Source organism: Castor canadensis, chromosome 2, assembly GCF_047511655.1.
Source record: "Castor canadensis chromosome 2, mCasCan1.hap1v2, whole genome shotgun sequence".
NCBI classification, from domain to species: Eukaryota; Metazoa; Chordata; class Mammalia; order Rodentia; family Castoridae; genus Castor; species Castor canadensis.
In genome coordinates, this window is record NC_133387.1 from 89,500,860 (window position 1) to 89,528,159 (window position 27,300).

At 53.5% G+C, this 27,300-nt stretch overlaps 1 protein-coding gene across 1 annotated transcript; it reads left to right on the forward strand.

The window, feature by feature from the left end:
* Positions 1 to 13,231: 13,231 nt before the first annotated feature.
* On the forward strand, positions 13,232 to 25,489 carry Aqp1 (aquaporin 1 (Colton blood group)). The gene is made up of 4 exons (XM_020180353.2): positions 13,232 to 13,693; positions 22,272 to 22,436; positions 22,806 to 22,886; positions 23,661 to 25,489. Exons 1-4 carry the CDS (start codon positions 13,310 to 13,312, stop codon positions 23,838 to 23,840), a joined length of 810 nt encoding a protein of 269 aa, XP_020035942.1. The 5' UTR covers positions 13,232 to 13,309; the 3' UTR covers positions 23,841 to 25,489.
* Positions 25,490 to 27,300: the final 1,811 nt, after the last annotated feature.

The following is a 27,300-nucleotide window of genomic DNA, read 5'->3' on the forward strand; positions in this document are numbered from 1 at the left end:
TAAGTACGAACTGTTGGAGTATTGATCGATCTCCCAGCACCCTGCCCCACAAGCCCCCAAGCTTAGGACCTTCTTAGATTTCATTTAGGGCACAGAGGAGGAGCCCCTGTGTGGACTAGGAGCAATCAGGGAGGCTTCCTAGAGGAGGGAGGATTGAAGCTGAACTCTAGGAGAGAGATGGGAGGAGTGGCAGAGGACACCGAATGGGAGAGGTAGGGGCATGCTGTCAGGGGAAGGGGGTCTGAGTTTGGGAGTGGTGGGAAAGTTAAGAATGTCAGTTGTAGATCCTGAAAGGCTTTGATTATCAGGCTAAAGAGCTCCCTCCTGTGAGTACTGGGAAGCCATAGAGGGCTTTAGAGCAGGGAAGTAGTGTGTCTAAGCTGTGTTCAGGAGACTGGAATGGCAACAATGTAGAGGTAGATCAGAGGGAAGATGCCAGCTTCTGAGCTGGGGTCATGGAGAGGAGTCACAAGTGGAAGACAGCTTGCATTTCGGCAATCCAGCCTGGAGAGCAAGGTGTGTGGAGGGGGTCATGCATTGGACTCAAGTCCCATCTGTCTTCCCTGCTTCTAGGCTGGCAGAGCTCGTCATTAAGCAGCTGCTCCCTCTGCTTTTCCGTTGGCTGTGGCGGCTGCAGCTCTCCGGGGAACAGACTGCAAAACATCCCTGCCCACAACGAAGGCTTCCTCTGTCTGCCTGCCTGCCTTGGCAAACCATGAAGGTGGGGGCCTCAATGTGAGGAAGTGCCAGGTCTTTGTTCTGGCTCCGGCCATGGCTGGACCCACTGCCCATTGTTTTCCATGCTGTCGGTGACCTTGGCCAGCTGGATTGGACTGCCTGGCTCCATTGGGGCCAGCCACCTCCAAGTGCACTGTGGAAGACAGCCAGGCTGGCAGGACAGTTTTCAGCCCACTGGGGGCTTTAGTCAGGGCCTGTTCCTATGGGGAGACTCTGTCCCCACCTGTGTTCTCAGGGTCGGGAACCCCCAATTTGTCCATTTAGGGGTTTCAGTGGCCTGTGTGGAAAGCTCTCATCTCCTGAGGACCCAGAATCTCCATCAGGGTGAAGAGCCAGCTTTCAGTCCTGGAATTGAGACCTCTGCTGTTGCCAGGGCCCTGGCCCTCGTGAACTTGTGGGTCAGAGACTCAAGTCAGTTTGTCTGCTGTTGTTACTCTGAGTTTGGGGGACCCTTGTGCTCTGAGACCAAGGGAAGTAGGTAGGATGACAGAGTGGTTTCAAGTTTGCACCTGGAATTTGACCACCTGGGTTTAGATCTTAGCTCCAACCTTTCGGTTGTGTCTCCTGAGTGAAGTTACAAAATAGCCAAGACAAATAACATCGCTGGGCCTCAGTTTCCCAACCCATAAAAGTGCGATCGTGACAGCACACAGCTCATGGGGCTGGCGTGAGGATGGAGCTTAGAGTGGTTGGAATAGGGCGGAGCACCCAGAGAGTGTCCAGGAGCAGTTGGCTGTTGTCCAAGAGCTGGATGAGGGTGAGGCCAGGGGCCGGGGGCCTTACTGAAATCCAAGTGCAACCGCACGGGATGCCGTGGCATAGTCCCTGCTTACTGACCCCTGAAGATGGGTTCCTGTCCCAGCCCTCCCCACATGGCCAGCCCCTCCCCCTTCCCCACTCTCCCCAGACCCATGGCTGCTCCTGGACCAGCTGGAGAAATGGCTTGTTTTCTGTTGGCCCAGAAATGAGGTGATTGAACATTTTTTCAACTGGGCTCACATCCTTAGCAGTGACCGATATGGACATCGAGACTGAGGGCAACAGTGGCCATACATCATGTTCAGCCTCTGACAGACCTGGCACTCTTTCCTCGTGATAGGTAAGGAAACTGAGTCTCAGCCTAGGTAACTTGCCTGGGGTCCAAGACAACAGGTGGCAGATGCCCAGTCCTTCCTCCTTGCTCCCTGCCTCCCAGAGGACCTGCTGAGATTCTGGAAGGCCACTCACAGATGGAAGAGAAGGTGGGGCTTCCTGCAGCCCTTCTCTCCTATCTCCTCTGGTTTCCTAAGGCTTTGGGGGCTCTGGAATATCTGTGAGTGTCCTGACTTTACACCCTGAGCTATTGTGTGGGAGTCCAGCCTTTCCTTCAATTCAGCCCTCTCCCTGAGGGTGAATAGTGCAAAGAGAGGGATGGATCAGCAGCCGGCCAGCTTAGAAGGAAGCCAGCCAGCCAAGGTGGGCACAGCCATCAGCCTGTCATTGCCTGTAAATCCTGCTTCCTATCGCGCCCAAGCCGTCACAGAATACCGAGTGCTTTCCCTTCTTTCCGGCCACAGCAGGCACATCTCGGGTTTATTTGTCTAATGATTTTCCATTTCCTTTTCTGGAAAATCATCATCAGGGTCTTGCACATTGCTTTCACCAAAGGGAAGGCTGGAGAGAGAAGAGTATGTCCTCAGGAAGACATGACAAGGAAGGCTGAGGACTCAGGACCCATGGGACCCATTTGTGCTTACCCCGACACCCCCTCGGGCCACTTGTGATGGCTCATCATCAGAATGAACCAGTTTACAAGGGAAGAAGCCTGGGCTGGGGCAGTGACCTACCCAAGGCCTCTCAGCACAGAGCTTCCCAGGCCTCTCCTCTCCCCATCCTGCTTAGCTGTGCCCATAGTCACCAGACACTGAACACAATTCTTGTTCAGCTCCAGCTCCTGTTTAAACTGGCCTGGCAGATGTGGGGCTCCCTGAGTTCAGTCTACAACATCTCCATCTCTGCATGCCCAGGCCGGATGCTCCTGAGGCAGGTTCAGGCCTCCTCATGTGCACAGACCGGGGAGGGGGAAGCAGAGACCCCCCCCCCATTACATTGATTCATCTGTGGAGAGTAGACAGGCTTACATGGGGACATCCTGGGGGACATGAGATGGCAAGAGGGCATGTCAACTCATCTCTCCCTTCCCCTTTCTGAGGGTCAGACCCAGCCATGAGAGAGAGGCCCAGTGGGAAACTCCCTTTCCCTGCCCGGGGTAGAAGCATAACCCTTATTCCCCTTTCTGCTTGGACCTTCCTCTCCCTAACCACCTCCCTTCCTTTACATAAACAGATTTGTGCATTCCCTCTTCCAGGGAGCCTTTCCTGATTACTGAGAAGAGGCGGGGCTTTTCCGCTGCCCACAGACCCACCTCTTCCCGTGCTGTAGGCCTGGGTCCCAGCTGCCCTCCCCTAAACTCCTTGGCTGCATGGTGGAGCATCAAGGGTGAGTCTCCATCCCATGGCAGGGGTGCCCAAGCCAGTACGCACTAGGACACAGTGGGAAGATGGTCCTTTGGGCACAGACCACATTGGTGGCCCAGGCTGGGTACCAAGGGCACTGTGTCGTCTGAACCATGACTCTGTACCAGCTATTCACCCTACTAACATGCCTAGTCAGAGTCCTTTCCATAGAAAGCACTGTTATACTGCTAACCACTGACTACTTTCCAATTCTAATGGTAGGATCTGTTTGATCAATTCCCTTGGCAGCCAGAATCAGGGAAAGGCCTTTCTATTGATAACAGGCAGCTGACTCTTTTTATCTTGGAGTAGGAGTTAGCAATCAGTTCTTTCCATTCTCGCTATGGCTTTCAGTGAGTTCAGAAGGAAACTCATGCTCAGGCCAGTCTCTCTCTGACTGTGAGCAGTTCCCTTTCTCTCTTTGGTTTTGTTTTCACTAGACTATGATTAGGTAATTCAGCTCCTTACTACTCATGGTCCGGTCCAGGGATCAGCAGCATCAGCATTACCTGAGAGCTCCTTAGAAATGTAGACTTCTTAGGTCCTATGGGGTCAGGGTTGGGGCTCATCTGTTTTTGGAATAGGAATGTCCATGTGATAAGACCTATGATGTGTTCTCTCTTTCCTCTTCTCCCTTCCCATCCTGAGGCTTCCAGGCAGCCCTGCCCAGGCCTGAACCCATCATTAAAAACAGCCCTTGCACTGACAGGGTCCCTCAGTCCTGCCCTCTGGCAGGGTCAGCTTCCTGAGGATGGGGGGCTCAGTGTACTCTGTGCCATTCTCTGTAGGATGACACATGCCCCTTCAGCAACTATCAGTCCTCTAAAGAACCAAAGTTGCCTTCCTGGACTCTCCACAGTAGCAGGTACAATCATGGTGTCATCATGTCTGGTTCCCACACACACTACTACCAGGATGAGGCAGGGGGTCCCCAGGACCTTGTGGTGGGATCTGCCTGAGAAGATGCAACCCAAGAAGGCTCGAGCCCCTGCTTTTGTGTCAAAGAGTTGCCACTGCAGAACACACCTAGCCCGTGGCTCTGAAGGGAATCACTGGGAAAGTGACTGTGTTATTAAGAAGTAACAACTCTAGCCATTGGAGCTGCCCTGTGATGGGATAGGCTGCCTGAGAAGAAAAGGACATTTCAGTCAGGAAAAGTACCTTGCAGGGGGTCAGGGCCCTTGGCAAGGATTTATTAACTTGCTTGCTGGATCTGACCATGTACAAGAGCCCTTCAGACCTCAGGATTCTGTGGTTCAAGACCTACCTCTTCCATGAAGGCCTCTGTAATTTCTGTCCCACCAACCAGCCTGGCCCCAGTCAGGAACTGCCTGTTTTGCCCTGGGCTCTTCTCTGGTAGCTTTATATTTGTGGATTGGGGACCCCACTCGCCTGGGTCTCCTGTTATGACCATCTGTCCTCAGACTGGCAGGTTAGGGGTGGGTGGGTTACAAGAGCAGGTAGGTGATGCCAGCTGGGGGGCCCATCTCTTCTGGCTAGCTCTGGAATTGACCACTTAAAGGGCTCTGGCTCTTAGGGACCAAGGAGGTCTTGGGGAAGGTCTCTCACCTGGCCCAGGCTCCTGCCAGTGTCACTGTTTTCATCAGGCCTGGCAGGCACCTGGGCTTCCTGAGTCCCAGACCCCTCAGCCCCATCCTGCCATGCCTGGTTATCCAAAGGTCCTAGTGACATCAGCCCAAAGTAGGGGTACACAGGGAGGAAAGGGGTTAGCCCCCTTCACCATACAGCAGGTCTTTCCCAGTGTGCTGAATTGTCTTCTGGGTGCTGTTCTGTCAGAGACTGGAGGGTGGTCGGTTGAGACTGGCTCCCTGTGTACGACATTGAGAAGTCACTTCAGCCCCACAGCCTTGGTTTACCTTGGTCTTATTGACCTGAAGGTCCTGCTAACTTAATGTTCTAATACCCTGAACATTCAGAGGCACTCAACACAGGTGACAGGAGGGCCCTGGTGAGGGTGGGGAACCCCTCAAGGTGACTTCTTAGGACCTGTGAGCTGAGCTGTAGAGCTCAAATGCCACAAAGCAGGAGGTGTATGTACTGGGGGCTGGGCCCAGGGACCATAGCAGGGGGCCATGTCATCATTTTCTCATTAGTTGAGACAGCAATCTACCTGTGTGAGATGATCTTACTGGCCCCGTGGGTTCCAGGAATGTTGGCTTCACATGAATAGAATCCCCAGAGGGACACTGAAGGAGGGGGTCTTGGGTGGATGGGGCAGGGACCGGCCTTGCTCACTCTCCCTCCCATCCCTGAGCATGTACCCCACCAGCTCTACCCACAGTTCTACTTGAGAAGACAAAAGAGTGACAAAGGGTGGTCCCACCAGCGGCCCTGCACTGTACCTGTCACACCAGCTGCCTGGCAGATGGTTGGTTCCATTCAGCCTTGATAACTTTTCTGAGCTCCATGTCCTCTGAGCAGAGAGCCAAAGAGCTATGAGCAGGCATCTGGGTCAGGCGCAGTCCCCAGGATGTAGGGGACTGTCCAGAGATGAAGAGAGACTAGCACACACATGGCAAATAGAGTCCCCAAGAAAGGGAGCATGAATCAATGTGGCCCCAAGCAGTGCCCACTGCTGCACTCTTCTTGGCCACAGTCCCTCCCTTCACCATTTAAATTCAGCTCCATGAAAGAGATGAGGTGGGGGAGGTCCCTGCTTTATGAGCACAGGTGGCAGTAGCTGTGAGCCCTCAGGGCATGAGGTAGGGTATAAGTTTAGGGATCAGGGCTTCAGGTAGCAGGAGTCACAGTGTCCATGGCAGGTTTCTGAAGTGGCAGGGGGTTAGTGACTATGACATGTATCTTTATTCTTATGTGTGTATGTGATTAAGCTTGTTTGTGCACTCATGCCTTTGCATGTGTGCCTACATGTGACATGCATGTATACACACAAGATGTGAAATTTATATCCGTGTATATGCATATTTGTACTCACATGTGTTGTCTATACATGTGTACATGAATGTGAAAGCATGTGTCCTATGTGTGCAGCCCATGCACAGGCAGGAGGAGAAAGGAACAGAGAGGCCTCTATTGTGGCTCATGGAGCCAATGTTGTGACATAGGTGGGCACTAGGTACTGAGGTGCGTCCTGCAGGAAGCAAGGGTGGAGGGAATGAGCTCCTCTGAGGAGCTAGTTGGAGGGTTGCCAAACCCAGCTGGAGCAGGCCCATCTCCAGGCTGCCCTGTGCCTTCCCAGCTCTCAGTGGTCAGGGCTGCATTGCCACTTTTGTGGACCTCAGTTTCTGTGGCCTTCATGGGCTCTTTCCATGAAAACATTACAAATGAAAATTTATGACTGCATTGACCTGAAGGTGAGTCTGTTAATCCTGGTGGTGAGGTATGAGAATAGCCACAAGTACAGCTCAGAGGAACGTCACCAAGGCTGTGGTAGGTTGTGTTGCTGTGGGGAGAGAATGTGAAGTTCTCCTTGGAAGACAATCTGCTCCTCTGTTGGAACCCACTGGGGTTTGCAAGCTGGAAACACTGAAGAAGCCAGAGAGGCTTTGGTCCTGGAAAATCTCTGGATTGCTCCATCAGCAGGACCCCCAAAAGGCTCCAGAAGATATGACTGGGCCAAACGGCCCAGGAGCAGCGTCCAGTGCCAATGGCAGGTCTTAGGAGGGGACAGAGCTGAAGAAGAAGTAGTGAAAAGTGGCAGAGCCAACCAGACCCCAAGAGAGGGTGCAGCCCAATGTGAAGGCCAGAGGTCAGGGCGTGGTGGCATCCAGGAGAGGGGTTCAGCAGGTGAGGGAGACATTGCCAGAGGCCCAGAGGCCCTGCCTGCTAGCCTGGCTTTCAGCACCTGGACACCCCCTGTGGGGACAGCAGTAATGGGTAGGGTGGGGGTAAGGGCAGGGGAACAGAACCTTAAAAGGCAAGCAGATAGCCTGGAGCCATTGGGGTGGAATTCCCCAACTCTTGAAGAACTGCAGGGCCAAGGAAGGTGTGGACAGCCTCTGCACTTAGGCAAGCTCTGCTCAGAGACCAGCATGTCAGGTCCTGGGGCTGTGGGGGGAGGGCGCTTTTTTGAATCCTCACTGGAGTGTGAGGAGGAGACAGCCTCTGCTCAAGCACAGCAGGGAAAAGGAGGAGGCTGAGTATGGCTAGCAGACCAGACCAGGGACTGGATCCCCACTCCAGTCCACCGTGATCTGTACCTCTCCTGTCTGAGCCTCAGTTTCCCCATGTGCAAATGAGGGCATCAGAGTGAATACCATCTGACTTCCCTCTCCCAATCTCGATACTTTATAATATAACAAGGCAGAAAGGAGATTTTGAGAGAGGCAGGGCAAGGGGGAACAAGAAGAGTGGCTGTAGCTGGTCCAGGGGGAGGAGGAACCCAGGATGAAGAAGAGCTCAAAATCACACACATGGCACTTTCTTCCAGGACCCCACAGAGCAGCGGCTGCTCCCAGCAGAGCCCCTGTCCTGTCCTGCCCCTCAGCAAGGGTGTGGCCTGGTCGCCTGGCACAAATGCCACCAGCAGTGTTTTCTGCAAGCGAGAGATGCCTGCCCAACTGAGCCAGCAGGGATTCCTACTTGCAGGCAGGGCTTAGGAAAATGTGACTTCACTCCTTTGTGGAGATCTTCACCAGCCCCAAGTGGGTTAGGGTGGAGGCGTGAGCCGTCCTGTTTCCTCAGACACCCTCACTAGAACTTAGCCTGCTCTCCAACCTCTGTTTTTGTCCCTGGACATACATGAAACCTATGTCCCAGACCTGTCTCCTTGGCTTGTCCTCTGTGATATCCAGCAGGAGCCATTGCTGGAGAGTTCCTAGAGAATAACAGAGAGCTCCACTTCCCAGAAATAGTGTGATATTCCCCCCACCAAAGGACGATAAACCTGGCTATCAGGCTGTGAGGCGGGGAGGCAGACAAGGGCGGGAACGAGGGCAGGGAGGGTCTATGTGAATGAGAGGCCATAGCCTAGAAAATTATTAAATTGTTCCATCTCTGATGAATCACTGGTGGCCCGCTAAATCCGTTTTTGATTTAAGAGAGATCACATGATGCCTGGATGTTTAGAAGCTATCTATCAGACAGGGAGGAACTCTCAGACTTAGATGGCAGGTGCCTGCTATACAAGATAGCCAGGGGCAGATGCTTCTGGATCACCCCATCATGTCCAGCCCTGTGCCCAGGTACCCTGGCAGATGCTGTGGGCAGGGCAGGAGAGGTCCCTTTAGGGCCTCACCCCACGGGCAACTTGGGATAGCCTAGATGGGCTGAGAGCTTGGCCTTCATTGAGGGGGTGGGCATGGCAGAGGGTCAGTGGCTCTAGGGCCCCTGGGAAGGAGGAGGGGCAGGGTGCTGTGGTAGAGGAGGAATATGAGCACCCACACCAGGCATGATGAGCTGGAGGAGGCAGGATCACAGCCCCAGTGTACAGCAGAGAAGGGTGGGTGCAGGGCAGTGCTGGGCACCTGCTGAATGAGAAACTGAGCTCCAGAGGCCCTGGGGGAAAGCTTGGCTCCTTTCAGGTTCCTGTGCTCTGGGCCTGAGCCCCACCTGCTCCTTCATGCTCAGAGGGTGCTGGCCTTGCCTCGCAAGAAGGATAACTTCAGACTGGTGCCCTGTTCCTGCTCTGGCCATGGCCTCCTAAAGGGACAGGTCTGTCTGGGTGGCCAGAAAGCCATGGTCCATAGGTCCTGGATGAAATTCCATGGAGGACTACAGCCGGCACCCTGAGGAGGTTTTCAGACAGAGCTGGGAGTACTGGGGGGTTGAGGGAGATTCTCTGGGAGGGGGCAATTCTGACTTTGACCACCCTCTCTCTGGGTCCCTTAGGGACTGTCCTGTCTTCCCACCCTCCCTTACTGTTCTCTGTTCCAATTTAGGAGAGCTCATCCGAGTTGTTGGTGAGCTGATGGTGACTGGGATGGTCACATAGTCTGTTGTCCAAGTCCCCTCCTACCCCAAACTGCATCTTCCTGGTGGTCTCCTACCGGGAATGAAGTCACTAATTTCCTTGACACAGGAGAAGGTTCATCTTCCTTGGCCCCTCTACCCTGTACTCAGCAGAGGCTTTGAGGTCATGAGAGCTGGGCCACACCCAGGGGTGTCTTCTTTCCACATAGCCCGAGGTCCCAACCCTTAACTAGCACCCAAGGCTCTGTTCAACCCTTGCAGGGCACAGGCTGACATTCTTTCACTGGAGATGGGGCCCAGACCATCCTGGGAACAGCCAACTCCGACTGGGACGTGGGGCTCACTGGGCATGTCAGGAATGAGGCACATCTGGAAAAGCTATTGCCGACGAGACCGTTGCTGCCAGCAGGGTCTTTGAGGCCTCAAGCCCCGCCTGGAGCTCAGGGCAGGGCAGAGGGCATCCGCCTTATTTACCTTGGCTTTGTCCTGTGGGTTCTGTCCAAGGGAAGGACTTAGGAATCAGCAAGGGCCAGGGGACACATTGGAGGAGGAGTTGAGGAGACAGTACCCTGCCTCAGAGCCCGAGCTTCCAGGGCCGGCTGGGACTGCACGGTGGCTCTGGTCACTCTCTCACTCCTCTGTGTGGTAGACCAATGGTGCCTTCCCCACACCACCTCCCACCCCCACCCCAGTTGTGCAGGGAAGGTGAAGCTGCCCCACACCCCCACTCTACCCACCCTAGAGCCTCCTGTGACTTGCGGCCTTGGCCTTGTACTTTGTCCTGGGTCAACAGACGTTGGCAGGATAACCAGTGCCATTAGGGCCCTTCCTCACAGGAGTGGGAGGGGATTAGGTGGTCATGTGTTCTAATCCTGGCTCCATCCTTCCTTGAAAAATCATTTACAGTCACTCACAAGCCTTCCAGGGTCTCAGCAAGGTACTGTTTCCTTTCTTCCTGACTTCTCTCGCTGGCCTGGATTTATGATAGACAAAGGGAAAGGAGGTGGAGAGGTTTGTGGCCTTCCTGAGTCTGAGACTCCAGCCACAAACCTTCCCCATTCCCATCCAAATGATCAAGAAATGCCACAGAGGCCACTTGGCATTCTGGGATGTGGTAAGGAATGAGGTCCACATTAGCATTTCTTCCAATGCCAGCATCCTGATGGTGCCTCCTGGTGTCAGGAGCTATTATGGTGATACTAGGGCAGAGACCAAGGGGAGAGGGCAAAGATGCAGGCGGTGGCAAGAGTTCTACCCTGTGGACTCTCATTTTGTCCTGATATTAGCGGGCACATCAGTGAGATTGGTATAAAACCTGCCTGGACAAAAGTGCTTTGCCTAACCTGTCACTGTGGATTCCCTACTTCTCTGGTGTAAAGCAAGCCCTGCTGGGGAGGTGTGTGTGTGTGTGTGTGCGTGCACGTGCACACACGTGCACGCATGCCTGCACATGTACACTCACTCTCTCCATGGTCACCAGCTCAGTCAGCCATAGGTCCACCCAGAGCCTATGAGCTCACATGGCAGCTAGAGGAAGCTTTCAGAAAGCAGTGAGGATAAGGAGCTGGCTGGCATGGTCTTTAGCTATCTCCGTATTACCCAGGACAGTGTCTGGTATGTTATCTGTGCTAAGGAAATGCCCGTGGGATGCATTTGTAAGTCCCAGAGACTCTCACCCACATGCACAGGAACACATCCCAAACCTTCAGCTATGTGGCTCTGGACCTGGCCTGTGGAATGTGTCATAGAGTCCTGGGGAACACACAGGTCCATGCAGGCTCATATTCCTGACTGGATGGCTCTACCATTCAGCCACATCAGCTTCTGGGTGCAGGGCTAGCTCTGTGCTCTGCCTCCCTCAAGTCCTCTTGGCTAGGAGCATCAGATCTTAGCCCTACACCAAGCAGAGGAGGGCAGGGACAGCTGTGGGTCCTGTCAAGGGCCAGGAAGCTAAGAGAGAGGAGGAGGCAGTATGTATGTCCCTCAGTGGACATGGTCTGAAGGAGATATCCCAAGAGTCTTGGCCTAAAGGGAAATGGCCCAATTCCAGAAGAGCCTGGCCGTGAGGGGTACTATAGCCCTGCCTGCAGGAGCCTGCCTTAAAGGGGGATCAGGGCTGTCCTCAAAACCTCTGTGTGAGAGAATCCCAGCCCTGCAGAGAGCTGTGGTCAGAAGCCCCTGGAAATGACAAGAGAGCTCCTCTTGCCAGTGGGATCATTGCCAAGACACAGGACCAGGGCCAGGGGGCACTGAGGAACCTCCCAGGGTATGGAATAATGAGTGAGCCAGGGCTGCCCAGAGTAAAAGATGTGGAGGAGGTTCCAGGAAGTGACGCAGTGGGCTTGCTCCCTCTCTGAGAGGGTTAATAAGCCTTTGATTACCTCTGGCTGCCCAGGCTGTCTGAACAGACAGAGCCTACCAGCCTCCTCACTGATATCCTGTCTGGGGCTACTTCCTCTAGGTCTTATAGGAACTCAGGTACATGTGGCTGAACATAGCTACCAGCCAGCAACTTGTTCCCAGCAAATACCATGCCAGTCCCTGACAGCTCACCTCAAGTGCCAGAGCTGCAGCTGGGCAGAGGGATGGCCAGTGGGGGCCATTGTCATTCTCTGAAGAAAACCCTGGACAGAAGGCACATGACCCATATGTTCATTCTTCCCTGCCACTGGTGCACCAAAATTGCTCAGAGAAAACCTTCCCCTTACTGGGCCTCAGTTTCCCACCTATAAATGGGTAGAAGCCAATGTGCCTGATTAGGACTATGGTGGGCAGGCAGGAGGTGGGAGTAAAGGGGCCAGAATCATCTCAATCCTTTCCTGATGGCTAAAGAGAGACCCTTCCCTCTGGAGCTGGTTCACCTTCCAACACACTGACTTGCAGCAGCCAAGTGGGCTGGGCTAGGGTTTCCTGAAGTCCAGACTGTTGCTCAGTCTGTTGGCTGCCACTGGGCTTCCAGGCTGGGGATTCAGAGGGTACAAGCTGAACTATGGGGTCTGTAACATGGCCTCTTTTCCTTCTGCTTTTGGGGCTCGTCCGGCCTCTCCCCTGCCTTCCCATTCCTTACTCTCTCCCCATTTTTGTGTTCCCCCATCTTCCTTTGTTTAGTTTGTCTCCTTACCCTTTGTGCTGCCTTTCTCTGTCTCTGAGCCCCAGCCTGTCTCTCTGTCTCTGGCTGGGGAATCTTCCTTTTTCTCTCACTTTACTCTTGCTCAGATTCTATTCCCCGTTGCTCTTTTGTCCTATCTGTCTGCCTCTGTCTCATCTCGTCCCCTAGCCTGTGTCTTTCTCCTTTTCTCTCCTCTCCTTTCTCAATCTCCCCAGTGTCTTGCCAGCTCAATTGCCTATGAGGGGAAAATCCAAAACTGTCCCCATCTCCTACCGTCTGCCCTCAAATCACTGGTTCAAATTGTTCCTTGGTGTGAGGGCTCCCATAGTGTGGGTTTCTCAACAGCCTTATCTGTCTCACTCAGGCCTGCCCTTGACCACAGCATGGGGGTGGGAGTGGACAACTTCTTTGCACCTTCTGATGGCCCCATGACCCCATCAGTGGAGGCCTGGCTGGTGGAGAGCTATCCCTAATGTGAAGCAGCAGCTGTGTGCAAGAGGCCAGACTGCCCCCTAGATCCTGGAGCTGCTGGCTTTAGATTAATATGCTGCTCAGGGTGGGATGGGGATTTGAGGCAAGCAGAATTGAGTGCCCACTTCCAGGGAAGGCAATGTCCACCCCAGTCCAACCTGCCAGCCACACCTCCTTCAGAGCTCTGGGCTCTGCCCTCAGGCACCCCAGAGCTTTCCACACTGGGCGGGGACACCTGGATTTCTCTGGCCCCCTAAGTGGGGCCAGTTTGGAGGAATTTCCCAAAGCCTATTAGAGCAACGGCTGCCTCCTGCCTGCCTCCTCTTGCTGGGCAGAGCTGAGGGCTGAGGGTGGAGGGAGAGAGGGAGGGAGAGTGGAGGAAGAAAAAAAAGTTGGCAGGCCGACAGGAGAGCTGTGTCTGCATCCATCGCTGAGAGAAGGCCCGTGCAGTACGGGGCGGGCCAGGAGCAAGGAGAGGCCTTCCTCCCTTTGTGCTCCCCCCGCCCCCCAGCCCTATAAATAGGCCCAGCCCAGGCTGAGGCTCAGCCCTTGGAGGGAGTTGAGCACCAGGCAGTGAGCAGCCTCCAGCCAAGACCCTGCAAGCATGGCCAGTGAGTTCAAGAAGAAACTCTTCTGGAGGGCTGTGGTGGCCGAGTTCCTGGCCATGACCCTCTTCGTCTTCATCAGCATCGGTTCTGCCCTGGGCTTTAATTACCCATTGGGGGGAAACCAGACAGCGGTTCAGGACAACGTAAAGGTGTCACTGGCATTCGGACTGAGCATTGCCACGCTGGCCCAGAGTGTGGGCCACATCAGCGGTGCCCATCTCAACCCAGCGGTCACTCTGGGGCTATTGCTCAGCTGCCAGATCAGCATCCTTCGGGCAGTCATGTACATTATTGCCCAGTGTGTGGGGGCCATCGTTGCCACCGCCATCCTCTCAGGCATCACCTCCTCCCTGCCCATGAACTCACTCGGCCGCAATGACGTGAGTAGGGTGTCCTAGACTTGGGGCGGGGGGATGGCTTCTGAAATGGTGCAGAGAGGGCACTGGTTCCATCCTCTGCCCATTCTGCAGATAGGGACACTGAGGAACAGAGAGGGTGAGGGGTTGCTGGAGGTCACAGAGTTGGGGCTGGAACTCAGCTATGCTGCAGCCCAGGTCCTGTTTTCTGCCAGGCACTGGGGAATGGGAAAACCAGAGCATAATGATTGTGCCAATGTCCCCTGTGGAGCATCCGTGGTGGGGAATAAGCTCTGGAGGCAACTAACTTTGGGCCAGGAATGCCTCACAGAAACTCTATGGAGTTTCTTGGCCCTCAGCAGCCCTGCCTGGGCTGCCAGCCTCTCCTCTGCAGCCCTGCTCCCTGGCCAAGCTCTACCTGCTGTTGCCAGCCATGCTGCACCAGATGCCCTGCATTTGCAGCCAATTCTGCAAGAGTCTGGGCAGGACTCCCTTGGGGAGCCACCTGGACCCCCAGGTAGTCCCCCATATTCACAAGGGAGTCAGGGAAAGAGCTTCACTCCCTCATCTGCCCTGGAAATGAAAGCTAAGGGAGCAAAACACCTTTCTGCACTGTTGGGGATAGTTTTCCTGGACAACAGTGGAGGTAGAAGGGCCACAGTTCCTGGGCGCTCAGTGGTATAGCACGTGTGTTTGTGTGTGTAGAGGTGGAGGTGTGCACACGTTTGCAAGCGAGCTTGTGTAAACTGTATGCACATTTGTGCTGAGGTGTGAGGGCAAGTGTATAACTACTTATGCCCACTGCTTCTGACTTGAATGTCAAGCAGATGTTGGTGACTGGGTGGCATCTGCTGAAAATAATCGCTGTTTAACACCACTAAGTGGCCATTGGTGGTGGCTGCCTGGGCTTTTCCAGCTCCTTAGCCAAAGAGCAACCCATGTGCACTTGGGGGGCAGTTTGGCTTGAGGCACTGAGTAAGACTGGAGGGTATCATAGAGGTGAACAGGGTTGAGGCATCCTCACTGTTGGCAGAAAGGCCAAGAGGACAGAGGGAGGACTAGAGCTACAGAAATGAGGCTGGCAGGGCTCAGTCAAGGCAGGTGGGTGTGGAGACAGTAAGAGAACTGACCCAGGCTCTTCAGAAACAGCAGCAGGTGATTACCGTCTTTTTGTTTCCCAGGTAAAGTTCAGCTCCTAGAGATGGCCACCTGGAAGGTGAGGTGAAAGTCTGGCATGTAGGGTAACTAGCTTGGCCCTGTTACAGGGATGAGCATGTCTATGTCACGGTGACACCTCCCTCACCAGCCCTTTTGAGCCCAGGATTGAAGATTAGCTCTGTGGCTGGAGCTTAGACTTTAGTCAGGGGAGACGTGGCTATGTCCCTTCAGACCTCAGTCTCTCCAGTGGAAGCAGAGCTAAGTGACCTCAGAAAATTCCAGTGGGTAGGGTCAAGTTCACACTGGGGCTTGGCTGGGTAGGATGGAGGTGTGGGGAAGGGGCTGAGACTTCCAGGCCTTCTGGCCCCCTCTTGTCCCTCCCAACTTAAGGAACAGGCAGGGCCCAAATACCTGCTTGCAAAGGCTTCGCCCTCTCTAGTGTGGCTGTCCACTGAGGAGGCAGAAAGCAGGGGGGGTGGGCCCTTTTCGTGCCATCTGGATCTGGGAGCCACACCCTGATCTGGCTTCTAACCCCTCTCTGGCCTCCATTTTCCAGAATCGTCCCAATATTTGGGCCAGGCGAGGTATAGATAGAGGAGTAGACTAGTTTGGGGCATCCTTGGGCTGGAAGGCAGGTGCTTGGGTTCAAGTCCTGTCTGCTACTAACTGGTTGAGTTTTCTTGCTGAAGATCCTGAGGCTGAAGAGGGTACCTAGGACTGGTGACATCTCTCAGTTACACCCATACTGACAGCTCACGTTGTTGGCTTGAGCTTATCACTGGTGCCAGGAGGGCTTGGCTAAGAGGAGTCCATGGGGCAGTGCTGAGTATGAGGGGACTAGTCATCATGATGGGGGCTTTGGCACTGCCCCATCCAAGCAAGGGACGTTTGGGGCTCAGGAGGACAAATCTGGGCTTTGAAACAGAGATGTCCCCCTGCTAAAGAACTCCCTTAAGACACTGGCCCTGGGGTATGCAGGGGTCATGGGGAGCTTAGGTGCCTCTAGAGGGACACCAATCAATGCATCTGGTGACAACCTCTTTCCTCCATGTCCCAGAAGAACCTCTTGTAGTCCCTCTGTTCCAGGCCCCACCCTGACCAAAACCTGGGTGGGGTGAGTCGTTGGCATGGAGATTTCCAAAGAAAATAGGAGAAAAAAGTGTCAGGAAGTGGTTGGGGTGAGTCAAGGGGTGTCCCCTGGGAACATCATGGGGACAGCTTTCTTCTGACTAAGTCAAGGATCAGGATACGCCCTAGAGAGACCACAGGCTTCTGTCCAGCCTATAAGGTCCCACTGGATCTAAGAACCAAATTCCAATCTTGGCCATAGGTAAGAATCCCTGAAGCTGGCATGGGGACCTTGGCCTATCTCTGCCCTGCCTCAGCCACCAACATCTTATGTGACTACACACACCTACCAGACTTAGTTTCCATATGTGAATGGGACCCAGAAGGGTATGGCTGGCTTTGGGAAGCAAAGGATGCTGGAGGTCTAGGAGTCCTGGCTTTCACTGGCTGTTTTCATTCTTCTCTCTCTGGCTGGTCTCCTGCACACAGCACTGGGCTGCTGGGCACTGAATGTAGGGCTGGGTCAACTGGGCTCCCTGCCCTGGGAAGCTCACAGGCCTAGATAAGCCCCATGCACAGCTGCCTGTGATAGGAGGTAGGAGGCAAATGTGATAAGAGGTGTCAGGCAGGCCAGGGAACTTTTGAACTGGAAAAAGTGAGAGGCCAGGAGGGCTTTAGGGAAGAAGTGCCATGCAAGCCTGAATACTGAGACCCCCCCACCAAGGCGGGGGAACTTTTTGCAGTGAAACCTGCCTAAACTCAAAGTGAACCTCCCCAAGACACCATGGCCAAATGGGGGCCTGGTGGGAGGTGGGGGATGGGGGCTCAGGATTCCTGCCAGGGTCTGACTGCATCTGGAGAGGTTCTGTTCCCAAAGCCTGTGAGTTTAGCCATCCAGGGGCTCTGGCAGAGGGCAAATCTATTCCCTTGGGGTACTCTCTCAGCCCTGTTGATTCAGGGCCTGAGTGCTTAGAAAATGCTTCCACCTGCTGCATTAGGGGCCTGACTTTGGCTCTGAATGCTTCCTCCCATTGCCTGGGCCTCAGTTTCCCCAGCCATGAGGTGTCAGGCCCCTCCATGCCATCACTTTTCATAGGGTTGTGGCCCCTGTTGCCTTCTCCAGGGCTTAGGGTGGGTTGGGGGAAAGGAAAGCCAAAATTTCCAATGACTCCACTCAACCCAACCTACCCAGAGAGGGATCTGGGGGCTGGGTGGTGATGCATAGCCAGGACATGTAATTACTGTTTCCAGCCGGAACCTGATGACAGGGAGGGCACGGACAGGAGGAGCTTTGTGGTGGAGACTTCCCTCACCACAGAAAATGTCTGAGGCTGTCTCCCCCATAGAGTACTCTGAGCAGCCCAGCTCAGTGTTACCTACCTTATACATGGCCCTAACGGGCTCACCACAGAACCCTCATGCCTGTTGGAATGCTTCATCTGAGGGAAGCCACCACACTCCAGGCCCCAGCTCCCTCTCTCCCCTGACCTTCCTCTACCCAGTCAGGCAGCCCTCTAGCAGCTCATCAAAATCTGATTCCCTGAAGCCCACTTCAGCCTCATCTCTGGTCTATCTGGGGCCTCAGACAGTAGGTAGGCATTCTACCACTTGAGCCACTCCACCAGGTTTCCCCTACCCCCAGAGCAGTGTGTCAAGGATGGCTTGGATTGGATGGGCAGGAAGATGTAGCCCCTGAGGCTCCATGTGTAGTCAGGGCCTCTCCCTGGGGACCACAGGCGCTCTTTGTCCACAGTGGGATGGTGCTCAGGGGGATAGGTGAGGGGCTGTCTTCACTCATCCAAGAAGGTACTGTTCATGAGCACACTCCAAGGCTGAAGCCTATGACTACGAGATAGTGGGAAGGACTGGAAAAGGTCTCCATCCCCATGAGCTGCCCCCCTCAGTATCTAAAGTCCCAGTCAGGACCCCTTCAGAGGCAGGTTTCTGCTAAGTACAAAGAAGTTTTTAAAATTGGGAAGCAACTGCCTCTAAATGAATAAGCTTCAGGGAGTCTCTTCAGGGAGTTTCACAGTGGGTTGTGTCAGGCAGGACCATGCCTCAACCTCCTGTCTCCCAGTCCTCAATTGTTTGTGCTGCTCCAACGTGCACACACTTATACTGAACAAGCATGCATACACTCACACATGGCATGTGTACATGACACACACATGGGGCACAGAGCACATTCTGAAGACTAGCTGCTCCTACTCAAGTCGTCGCGGGAGGGTGTGTGTGTGGGGTCCTCAATGAAGCCTCTTCCTTTCCTTGCCCTGGAGTAAGGAAAAGAAAGAAGGAGGGAAGGAGGAAGCCATTGCTTTGTGTATTGTTTCTTGCTGGAAGATGAAATGGATTCTGGGAGCAAATAAAGGGCCTTTGAGACCTGCAGCCTTCTCACTCAAGGGGGCTCCTTCCCTTCCAGCTTCCCTCCCAGCCTCCCCCTCTTTCCTGCACAGGTAGTGGCACCTGTGTGGATGTGAAATACAGTGACGCACTCAGATGTACCCTCAGACACACCAATGCAAACACATAGCACAACCATCCAGGACTTCGTGCCACATAGAGATCCCTGCCAAACAGAGCTCACCTGGGCAAGAGGTGGTGTCCTGTTTGATGTGTCTTGGGGATGCTTCATAGGCACTTGGTTGTACCTGATTAGTTTGTCTAAGTGTCTCTCACAGGCCTAAGAAGAGTACATATTCTCTAATCTAGGGATGCAGGGTTTTTCCTATTTTCCTTAAAACAAGCTTGTTAATTTTGCAGTTCAATTCTTCCCCATTCATGTTGTTAGCATCTTTTGACAGCTTCATTTTATCAGTGTCTAAGGAAGTACTGCTAACATTTTCACTCTGGGAGTGGATCAAATTCTCCTTGAATTCTGTCTTGTTTTGCATCATTAATTTTTAAGTTAAATTGCTTAGTGCCTACAGGTTGAGGATTTTTATGGTTCTTTGATAGATTTTTCATTTAATTATTCTGTAATAAACCTCTTATGGTCTAACAAAAAAGACATGTATGTGATCACCAATGGATACAGCAGACACTGATCAACAATGCAACATAGGCACACACAAGCACTCACAGAGAGGTGACATGAGAGCCCTTCCCCCATTGCCCAGTGCAGAGACCTGGGAGCACTGGAGTGGGGATGGGAGGGTGGGGCAAGGCAGGCCTCTGTCTCCTATGCCTTGTTCCTCGAGAGTAGATGCTTAGCACCTCAGCCAGGCCTGGCTCAGGAGTTGCTCTGTTGGCCTGCCCACAGGTGACAGGGACAGTTCAGTCCTTTGGCATGATACAGTCAGACCTAGGCCACCCTGGAGCTGCAACAAGCTGGCAGTCACAGAGCCACCTTCTGCCAGCTCCCTAGCCTAAGCTGAGATCAGCCGTGTCCCTTGGTAGCTGGCACACTGGCCTATGATCAAGGGGTGACACACACCCCAGGGCAAGGATCCCGGTCTTGCTGCCTCCTCCTTGGGCCTTTGCCTTCCCTCTGTCCTGTTCTCTTACTGAGTCTCTGCACAGGCTAACTTGTAAGGCCCCCAAACTCTAATAATTGGCCTATCATCCAGCTAGAAAGCCAATACATGGATCCTACATTCGAAGAGCTTCTCTGAAACTGGCTATCTCTAGATAGGGTGAAAGTTCCAGAAAATGACTAGTCTCTGCCATTCTGTACCACATAGTGAACTTCCCCTCCAAGGTTTGGTCAAGGAGCTGAGAGAGTTCCCTGGCCAGGTTGAGATAAGGTACCCAGTGAGGAGGCAGGTGGCTTCTGCTCCTCTAGGATATCCAGAGAAGTAAGTGAGGGTATGACAGTATGAGCCAGAAGGTCATTCTAACTAGTCCCTAGAAGGCTTTGTGGAGCTGCTGGGTCTGAACAGGACCATGAGTAGTGAGCTTACCTGAGTCCAGTGGTCAGGTGGAGAGCATGTAGCTTTCTGGTGCTTCAGAAGAATTGTGTGGGCTATTCTGTTGCTCACACTTGCATTCACAAAACCAATTGCTACTATTTTTACTTTAATTGGTAAAACATAAGACCTGAGCCAGGCAAAAGTATGTGGGAATGAGCAAATGTTAATTTTTTCCATTAACAAGAGACCATAACTGGGATTGGCCCTATTTAAGCAATTATTTCAAATTTAATCACTATATACAGATGCAGTCACATAAGCTTGGAAATACCTGCACTTTCCTACACCAAGCTTCAACAGATGAAGCTTCCCAGTTGTAACAAATGCATCAGGTGGTGGATGAAAGATGGTCTGTAGATGACAAAGCACTTGGGGTAGGCTTACTGCTGTTGCTGCTGCTGCTGGTGGTGGCAGAAGTGGGTTTTCAAAGAGGAAGGTTGCCAGCCTTGTGGCTCTTGGCAGTCAGGAAAGGTACCGTCTGGAGTTGCCAGGCCACATCCAGGACTCAGCACTGGGCTTGAAACTGTGACCTTCTCTGCTCACTTTGCATGGAAAGTGGTACCTTTGGGTAGAGGCAGGTACTCAGTCCTGGTTAAGAACCAGTGGAGAACATGAGCTGGGCCCTGGAAGCAGGGCGAGTGGAGATGGGGGTTCTGCGCTGGAGTCACTTACCGCAATAACTCCATTAATCAACGAAGAAGGGCTGGGTTCAGGACTCCCGCCAGTAAGCAATTAAGCCAACCCTGGAGAGCAGAGGCAAGAGCTGAGGAGCCATGGGCTCCACAGAAGGTGTGGTCTCCCCAGTGTGAGTGTGGACAGCCAGCCCAGCCTTCAAAGCTCCCCACCATCTAGCCATCCCAGCTCCATGCAGGCCTCTGCAACAGCTGCAGCTACCCTAACTTCCGTCTCCACACCCTCGTGCAGACAGGACCCTTCTGCTTGGCCCCAAATTCTTCAAGCAGAAAGAACCAGAACAAGAGCTATAGACACTGCCCTGTCCCTTCTGCTTCTGCAAATCTTCTCTAAGTGCCCAAGACAGCCCTGTTGCCTTTGAACCTTCCAGCTACTCTAGAGAGTGGCCAGGGACCATTAGACCCACTTTGCAAGTGGAGAAACTGAGGCCTAGAGAGATAGTCAGGCCGTGTTCACAGTATTAGCAAGTAGAAAGGGCAGAACCTGAACATAGAGCTTCTGCCTCTGTTGCTAGCCTTGGAATGGGAAAGAACTGGTTATTACCCAGAGGGCTAGCTGGCTGGAGGGGATGCAGTTCTGGGGTCAGTTGGGAAAGGGGCCAGAGCCAGGGCTGCAAGGCAGGGGAGGGGATGTGAGTCATTCCCTGTAAGCCAGGGCTGCAGACAAAGGCGGGAAGAGAATTGTTCTAGTGAGATGCCCTCGGGGTGGAGCTAGGAAACTCTTGGAGGAGTGGAGGTGTGCCCCCACCCAGGATTTTGTAGAATGCTGTGTGGCCTTGGAGGCACCCCCATACTCTCAGAATGGAGCTGGGAAGTAAGACTTCCCAGGCAGGGAAGACAGCCACCTGCCTGGGAGAAGGCAGCCCAAATTGGCATATCCTGGTTGATGTGGCCTAACTTCCTTGTGGGGTATACCTGGTCTTGGGCTCCCCACATGGAGCAGGGTGCAGGGCTCCCTGGGGAGGGGTCTTCCTGGTGCAGCTGCAGGGGAGGGACATGCCGGTGACCTCATGGCAACTCTTGACTCTTTTCTTTTTCCATGAGTCATGTTTCTAAAAGTGACCCAGCAGCAGTGGCAGCCAGACTGTAGTGGCGGGACCCATGTGGCCAAACAGAGGGAGGGAAGAGCCAGGGATGGGAGGGAGAGAGGAGAGAGAAGGGGAGAAGGAGGGCAAGATGAAAGGAAACAGGAGAGAGACTCTAGACCAGGGAGAGACACACTGGATGGGGAGGGAGAGATGGAGGGTGGGAACAAGTGAGACAGGCACAAAGGAGTAACAGTAGGGCTGGGACAGCTAACTAAAGAAGACCGTCCCAGCTCTGGGAGTTTCAGATGCAGCAGGGCATGGGGTGGAATGTCTGGACTTTGAGGGGATGAAACAATGTCCCCAGCTGGGTCTTCCTACCCACTAGCTTCTCTTCTCCTGTGTGTGTTCCAAACAATCTCCCTTGGCTGAAGTTTGCCCCTCACCTATGGCCTTGGGGACCCCAGGCTTGGATGTAGATGATGTGGAGGTTCTACCTCACTCCAGACCTCTGTGCTGAGTGGGGGAGGGCCTAGGCAAGTCCTCAGGGCTGAGCTAGAGCATCACCAACTGGTGTGGAAGGGGACAACGACTGATTGCTGTGTATTCCGCATCTGGGGTTGAGTTTGGGGTTGAGTGATGGACTGTGAAGGTAATGAGGGTCTGGCCCAGTACCTGGGCCTGGGAGTTCTGAAGGACACAGTTGCCATCTGCCCTGCTCACCAGGCCTTGTTGCCCCTCTTCCCTACAGCTGGCCCCTGGTGTGAACTCAGGCCAGGGTCTGGGCATCGAAATCATTGGCACCCTGCAGCTGGTGCTGTGTGTGCTGGCTACCACTGACCGGAGGCGCCGCGACCTTGGTGGCTCGGCTCCTCTTGCCATCGGTTTCTCTGTGGCCCTGGGACACCTGCTGGCGGTGAGTGGTGGACTTCTCAGGTTGAGAGCAGTGGAGAGGGCAGGGCCAGGGCAGGGGCTGGTGGGAAGGGCCTGCCATAGGCAACAGGGACTTTGGGTGGAAGTCATGCCAAGGGGTGGGGGATGATAGGTCAGCTCTGGGGTCTGAGAGAAGGGAGGGGAGACAAGGATCTCTAACCATCTTTTTGGGTCCATACCCCTGTTTGTTCTCTCTCTCTCTCTCTCTCTCTCTCTCTCTCTCTCTCTCTCTCCTCTTCTCCTCTCACCTTTCTCTCTCTCTCTCTCTCTCTCTCTCTCTCTCCTCTTCCCCTCTCACCTCTCTCTCTCTTCTGTTACTTCCTCTTCCCCCTGATACCTTCTCACACAACAGATCGACTACACTGGCTGTGGTATTAACCCTGCCAGGTCCTTCGGCTCTGCGGTGCTCACTCACAATTTCAACAACCACTGGGTAAGATACCCAGGGGCCACCCAAGGAGGGTGGGCAGGGGCCTTGACATCACAAGTTTCCACCCATCCTTGCAGTGTCCTTTCCTCTCACAGAGGCTTTGGGAGACATCCTGGACAGAGGAAATTGGGAAACTGAGGCCTGAGATGAAGGGGAGGGTGAGGTGGCATGGGGAACAGATTTAAGTCCCGTCTAACAGCTCAGACCTGCCCACCCCACCTTGCTGTCCATCCCCCAAGTTATGCTTGCTAGTAGGGAGCCTGGCTTTGAATCCTGACTGACACCTTCTGATTCAGCGACTGGGGTAGGCTGCACTTGGGATACTTGTAGCCTTGGTTTCCTGGTCTGGGAAGTGGGCCTATGGTGGCTTGCCCTCCCAGGGTTGCCAGGAGGGGGAAGGACTTGTGGTCTGCAAGGGAGCTCAGCACAGAGGAAGCTCCCTGTGGGTTTTAACTCTAACTATTGCTGGTGTGTATGTTCCAGCCAACATTGTACTAGACTGAACTGTCTCTGGGGCTCTTCTTAGGCTACCCTAAGAAAGGAGTCAGTACTAGCCTGCCTGAGCAGAGATCAGGAGATACTCTGCCACATACTCTGGCCTGGGTGGGGGGGTACTAGTGTCAGGAAATTGGGGTCCCTCCCTACCTGCTTCTGTCCCACACTCGGATGGAAGAGAACTGTCCAGTGGGGTGGTGGCCAAGGGGGCAGCTCAGGTGGATTTAGTAGGGAGGGGCTTTTTTGGCCAGATGCTCTGAAAGCATATCTGCTCTCTCCTAGATTTTCTGGGTGGGACCGTTCATCGGGGGTGCCCTGGCAGTGCTGATCTACGACTTCATCCTGGCCCCCCGCAGCAGTGACCTCACAGACCGCATGAAAGTGTGGACCAATGGCCAGGTGGAGGAATATGACCTGGATGCCGATGAGATCAACTCTCGGGTGGAGATGAAGCCCAAATAGAGAGGATCTGGCCTGGGTGTCCATGTAGGGGGTGGGGTGGGGCAGGGATGGGCAGAGGGAGGGGAGGGCTAAAATCCATATTATAGACACTCTGACAAGCTGGCCAAAGTCACTCCCCAAAGATCTGCCAGACCTGTGTGGTCTAGGTCCAGTCTCATTTGGGGACAGTTCTATCTCTTTCTTTCTCTGTTTCCAGCTCGCTCCCTGACATCTCAGAGGAGGTGAAATGGAGGGACCTACCTGCTAGTTGTCCCCTCAGAGTGTGAAGGGAGGTGTGCCAGAAAATCCCTGCTCATCCCAAGGTTGCTCACCACCTCACCTGCCACAGGTGCCTGGGGTTGTGCCATTATTGCTTTGTGCCTTGGAGCATGGCCCCCCTTCTCCTAACAGGCATCTGGCTCCCCAAGGGTGCTTCGAGGGGGAAGAGATCCCAGGAGGTACTGTGGAGTGGGGCAAGTTGCAGACAAGCTTTGCCCTTTCAGATTGTCTTGCTCCTAGCTCCTCCCTTGGACTTGCTGCCTGACCTTGGAATTGTCCTCATCTCAGGGCCTCAGTGACCCCATCTGTAAAGCAGCAGGGGAGGGGAAGAGTTATATGGATTCTGTAAGTGAAGACACACCACAGGTTCTAGAAGGTACAGTCCAGACCATCACAACTTTGTCAACCTGCCCTGAGCTCTGTCCCCAAGTATAGCTGTGTGCTTGTGTGCACACATGGATGAGCTTCCAAGCAGAGAGATGGTCCAGGTAGTTGGAAATGCCTGCTCCCATAAGGGGCATGTTTTCTGCTGTTGTAGAAGGAAAGCCATTTAGAGGGCATGGAGGAGTATCCATGTACTCTCATGGATTCTAGTTGATGTGCTTTCTGCCTGCCATGACATCAACTTGATCATTACTTCCTCTTGCCAGTTTAGACACTATGTGCATGCGTGTTTATTAAAGAGCACTTGGGTTATCTGAGGTCCTAAGCCTGAGGACAGAATGATCCAGATGTGTAACAGTCTATGGAGGTATATGCCCCTGCTGGGTGCTGAGGGGTTCCCAAGCCCCCAACTGATCCTGAGCAGGGAGGAATGCTGCAGCCCACAAACAGTTCAGAGCACAGAATCTGCTGGGGCTCTCCATCTTTCACTCAGCTCTCTACCTAAGTCCATTCAATCCCACCAGGCCAGAGCAGCTCCATCACTGTGCCCTTAACCATGTTGCTAGTGCAAATGGAGAGACACACTTAGGGAGGCCTTAGAAGCAGGGAGAAAGCCAGAAGGCCTGGGTGGTAACCAGCATTTCATATCTACACACTCTCTTCCATTCCTCAGCAGGAACTCCTTGTTCATTTAACAGATAAGGAAACTGAGGCCCTGGGTCTCACAGCTCGATAAGGATCTGAACAGTCTTAGCAACCATGGGCATGTTTGACTACTCCATGGACCATGAGGTGGACCCCTCTTGTTCCCAGCTTCTCAGTTTCTGCCTGGGCAATGGCCAGGGCCAGGCTATGAAGGGTATGTTGGAGGGACAGGCAAATGACGCCCCTGCCTGGTTCTGGCTACTATACCCAGGGCCCTGGATCTGTCTGCTCTGCATATGTCTCTTTGGAATTGGAATTTCATTATATATTAAGGAAATAAAGGAAAATGACTTTCAAGGTCATCCAGGTATCCTTCTTTCTTTTGGCATGCATTCCCTCAGGGTTCTTTGGTTTGTGAGGATACAGCCCTACTGCCAAGGACCTAGTCTGGGGACTGGTGCAGCTACACCATGGAACCCTCTTGGAGGGACATGGGCTGTACTCCTTCCTACCCAGTGGGTGACTGTGCAAGCCTGGGAGCAGCTGTGAAGACAGATGTTCTGGTCAATTTAAATGGGGATGGTGGGAGCCATTTCAGATTCTGGAGGGTGGAAGGGGTGGAGAAAGCACAACTGAAGTGGGAGAGCCTGTTAGTTCCCTCCCTGCTCTCCTCTCCAGGGAGCCACAGGTCAACCAGGCCTCTCCTCCAGTCCCTCAACTCATACTCAAGACCCCCTGGCACCTGTACTGCATCCTGGGGCCTGCAGGGGCTGAGGCTCATGGCGGGGGAAGACTGGCTCATCAGAGCCAAGAGACACCAGGACTATGCCTCACCAGGACTTGGACCCAGGTTCTTGACACTCATCCCATATGCACACACTTAGGACTGTTTTCTCTGAACAGAACAATTCCACAGGGGAACCAAGTGTCTGGGAATAGGAAGAGACCATGGCCAGGCTTGTGCCTTCCACTGAGGCCTGGAGTTTGGGAGACTCTGCGAACCATCAACTTCATGGTTACATGGGCAGGTCTACCATGGGTGTGGGCTGAGTGGAAAAGGATGTATGGGAAGGGCCAGGCACCCCAACACTGCTCCTGAGAGACACATGGTACTCTTGGCTCCCTCTGTGGGGGACTTGGCTGATGGTGACATAAGGGGTGGGTCAGGTGAAGAGCCAGGGTCACCCTGTGGGAGTTAGTGCTATTGAGCAGGCTTTCCAACTGCAGGGTGCACAGGGCCACTGGGCTGTTCTGCCCATGTGGACTATTACACATGGAAGATGCGTTGATATGAATGGAGAGTGATTATCAGGCTGCAATAATAGTGTAGAGGCTAGCCTATGGCAATCTGGCCGCCTGAGGGTATGCCAAGGCTGTTTCACACAACCCCTCTTAGCTCGTCTCCTTACATTTACCCATTCTCCTAGGCTTGAAACCCCCTCAGCCACCACTGTGGGCCCAGCTACTCCCACGTCAACCTTTCTCATCCACTCCCACCTCAACCCTATTCCACCTCCATTCCATAACACAGCTTTCTTATTGTATTGCATTTAGAAGTTATGACTTCTAGAATCTTAGAACCCAAGAGGCAGGGCCTGAAGAAGAAGCTGGGAACTGAAGCACCTATGAGGTGTGGAGAACCTTCCCGTGACATGACACACATCCCCCCCTAATATTTACAGCAATTTAGGAGGTAGATATTTCCCTGTTTATAGAGGATGCTATATCCCCAAAGATGAAATGATTTGCCCAATGTTGTACAGCAGGTTGGTGACAGAATTAAGATTTGAACCTGCTTTGCCTGGTTTCAAAGATCTGACTTTTTCTACTATTCCGTGCTGGTCTATTTTGTAGTAATCCCCATCCCACCTCACCCCCTCCACTGCTAAGTTAGCTGGGCCAGCAGAGAAGTCATGGTGCACTGTAGTCATATCCATTCTTGCAGAGTGGTAAGGTGAGAGAGGAAGAGAGAAAGGCTGGCTCAGGAGCCTGTAGCATCAGGAGAAACTCACTCTGGGCCTGGCTAGATGTGGTGTTAGCTTGAGACCTAATAGCATACCAGGCTGAGGCTTCTTCCCTGGAAATGACCCTCACCCTGATTGGGAGGAAGACAGCTGATAACTTGCTCCTCTACCAGCATATATGAGAAGGGGGATAATAATGCACTAAGACA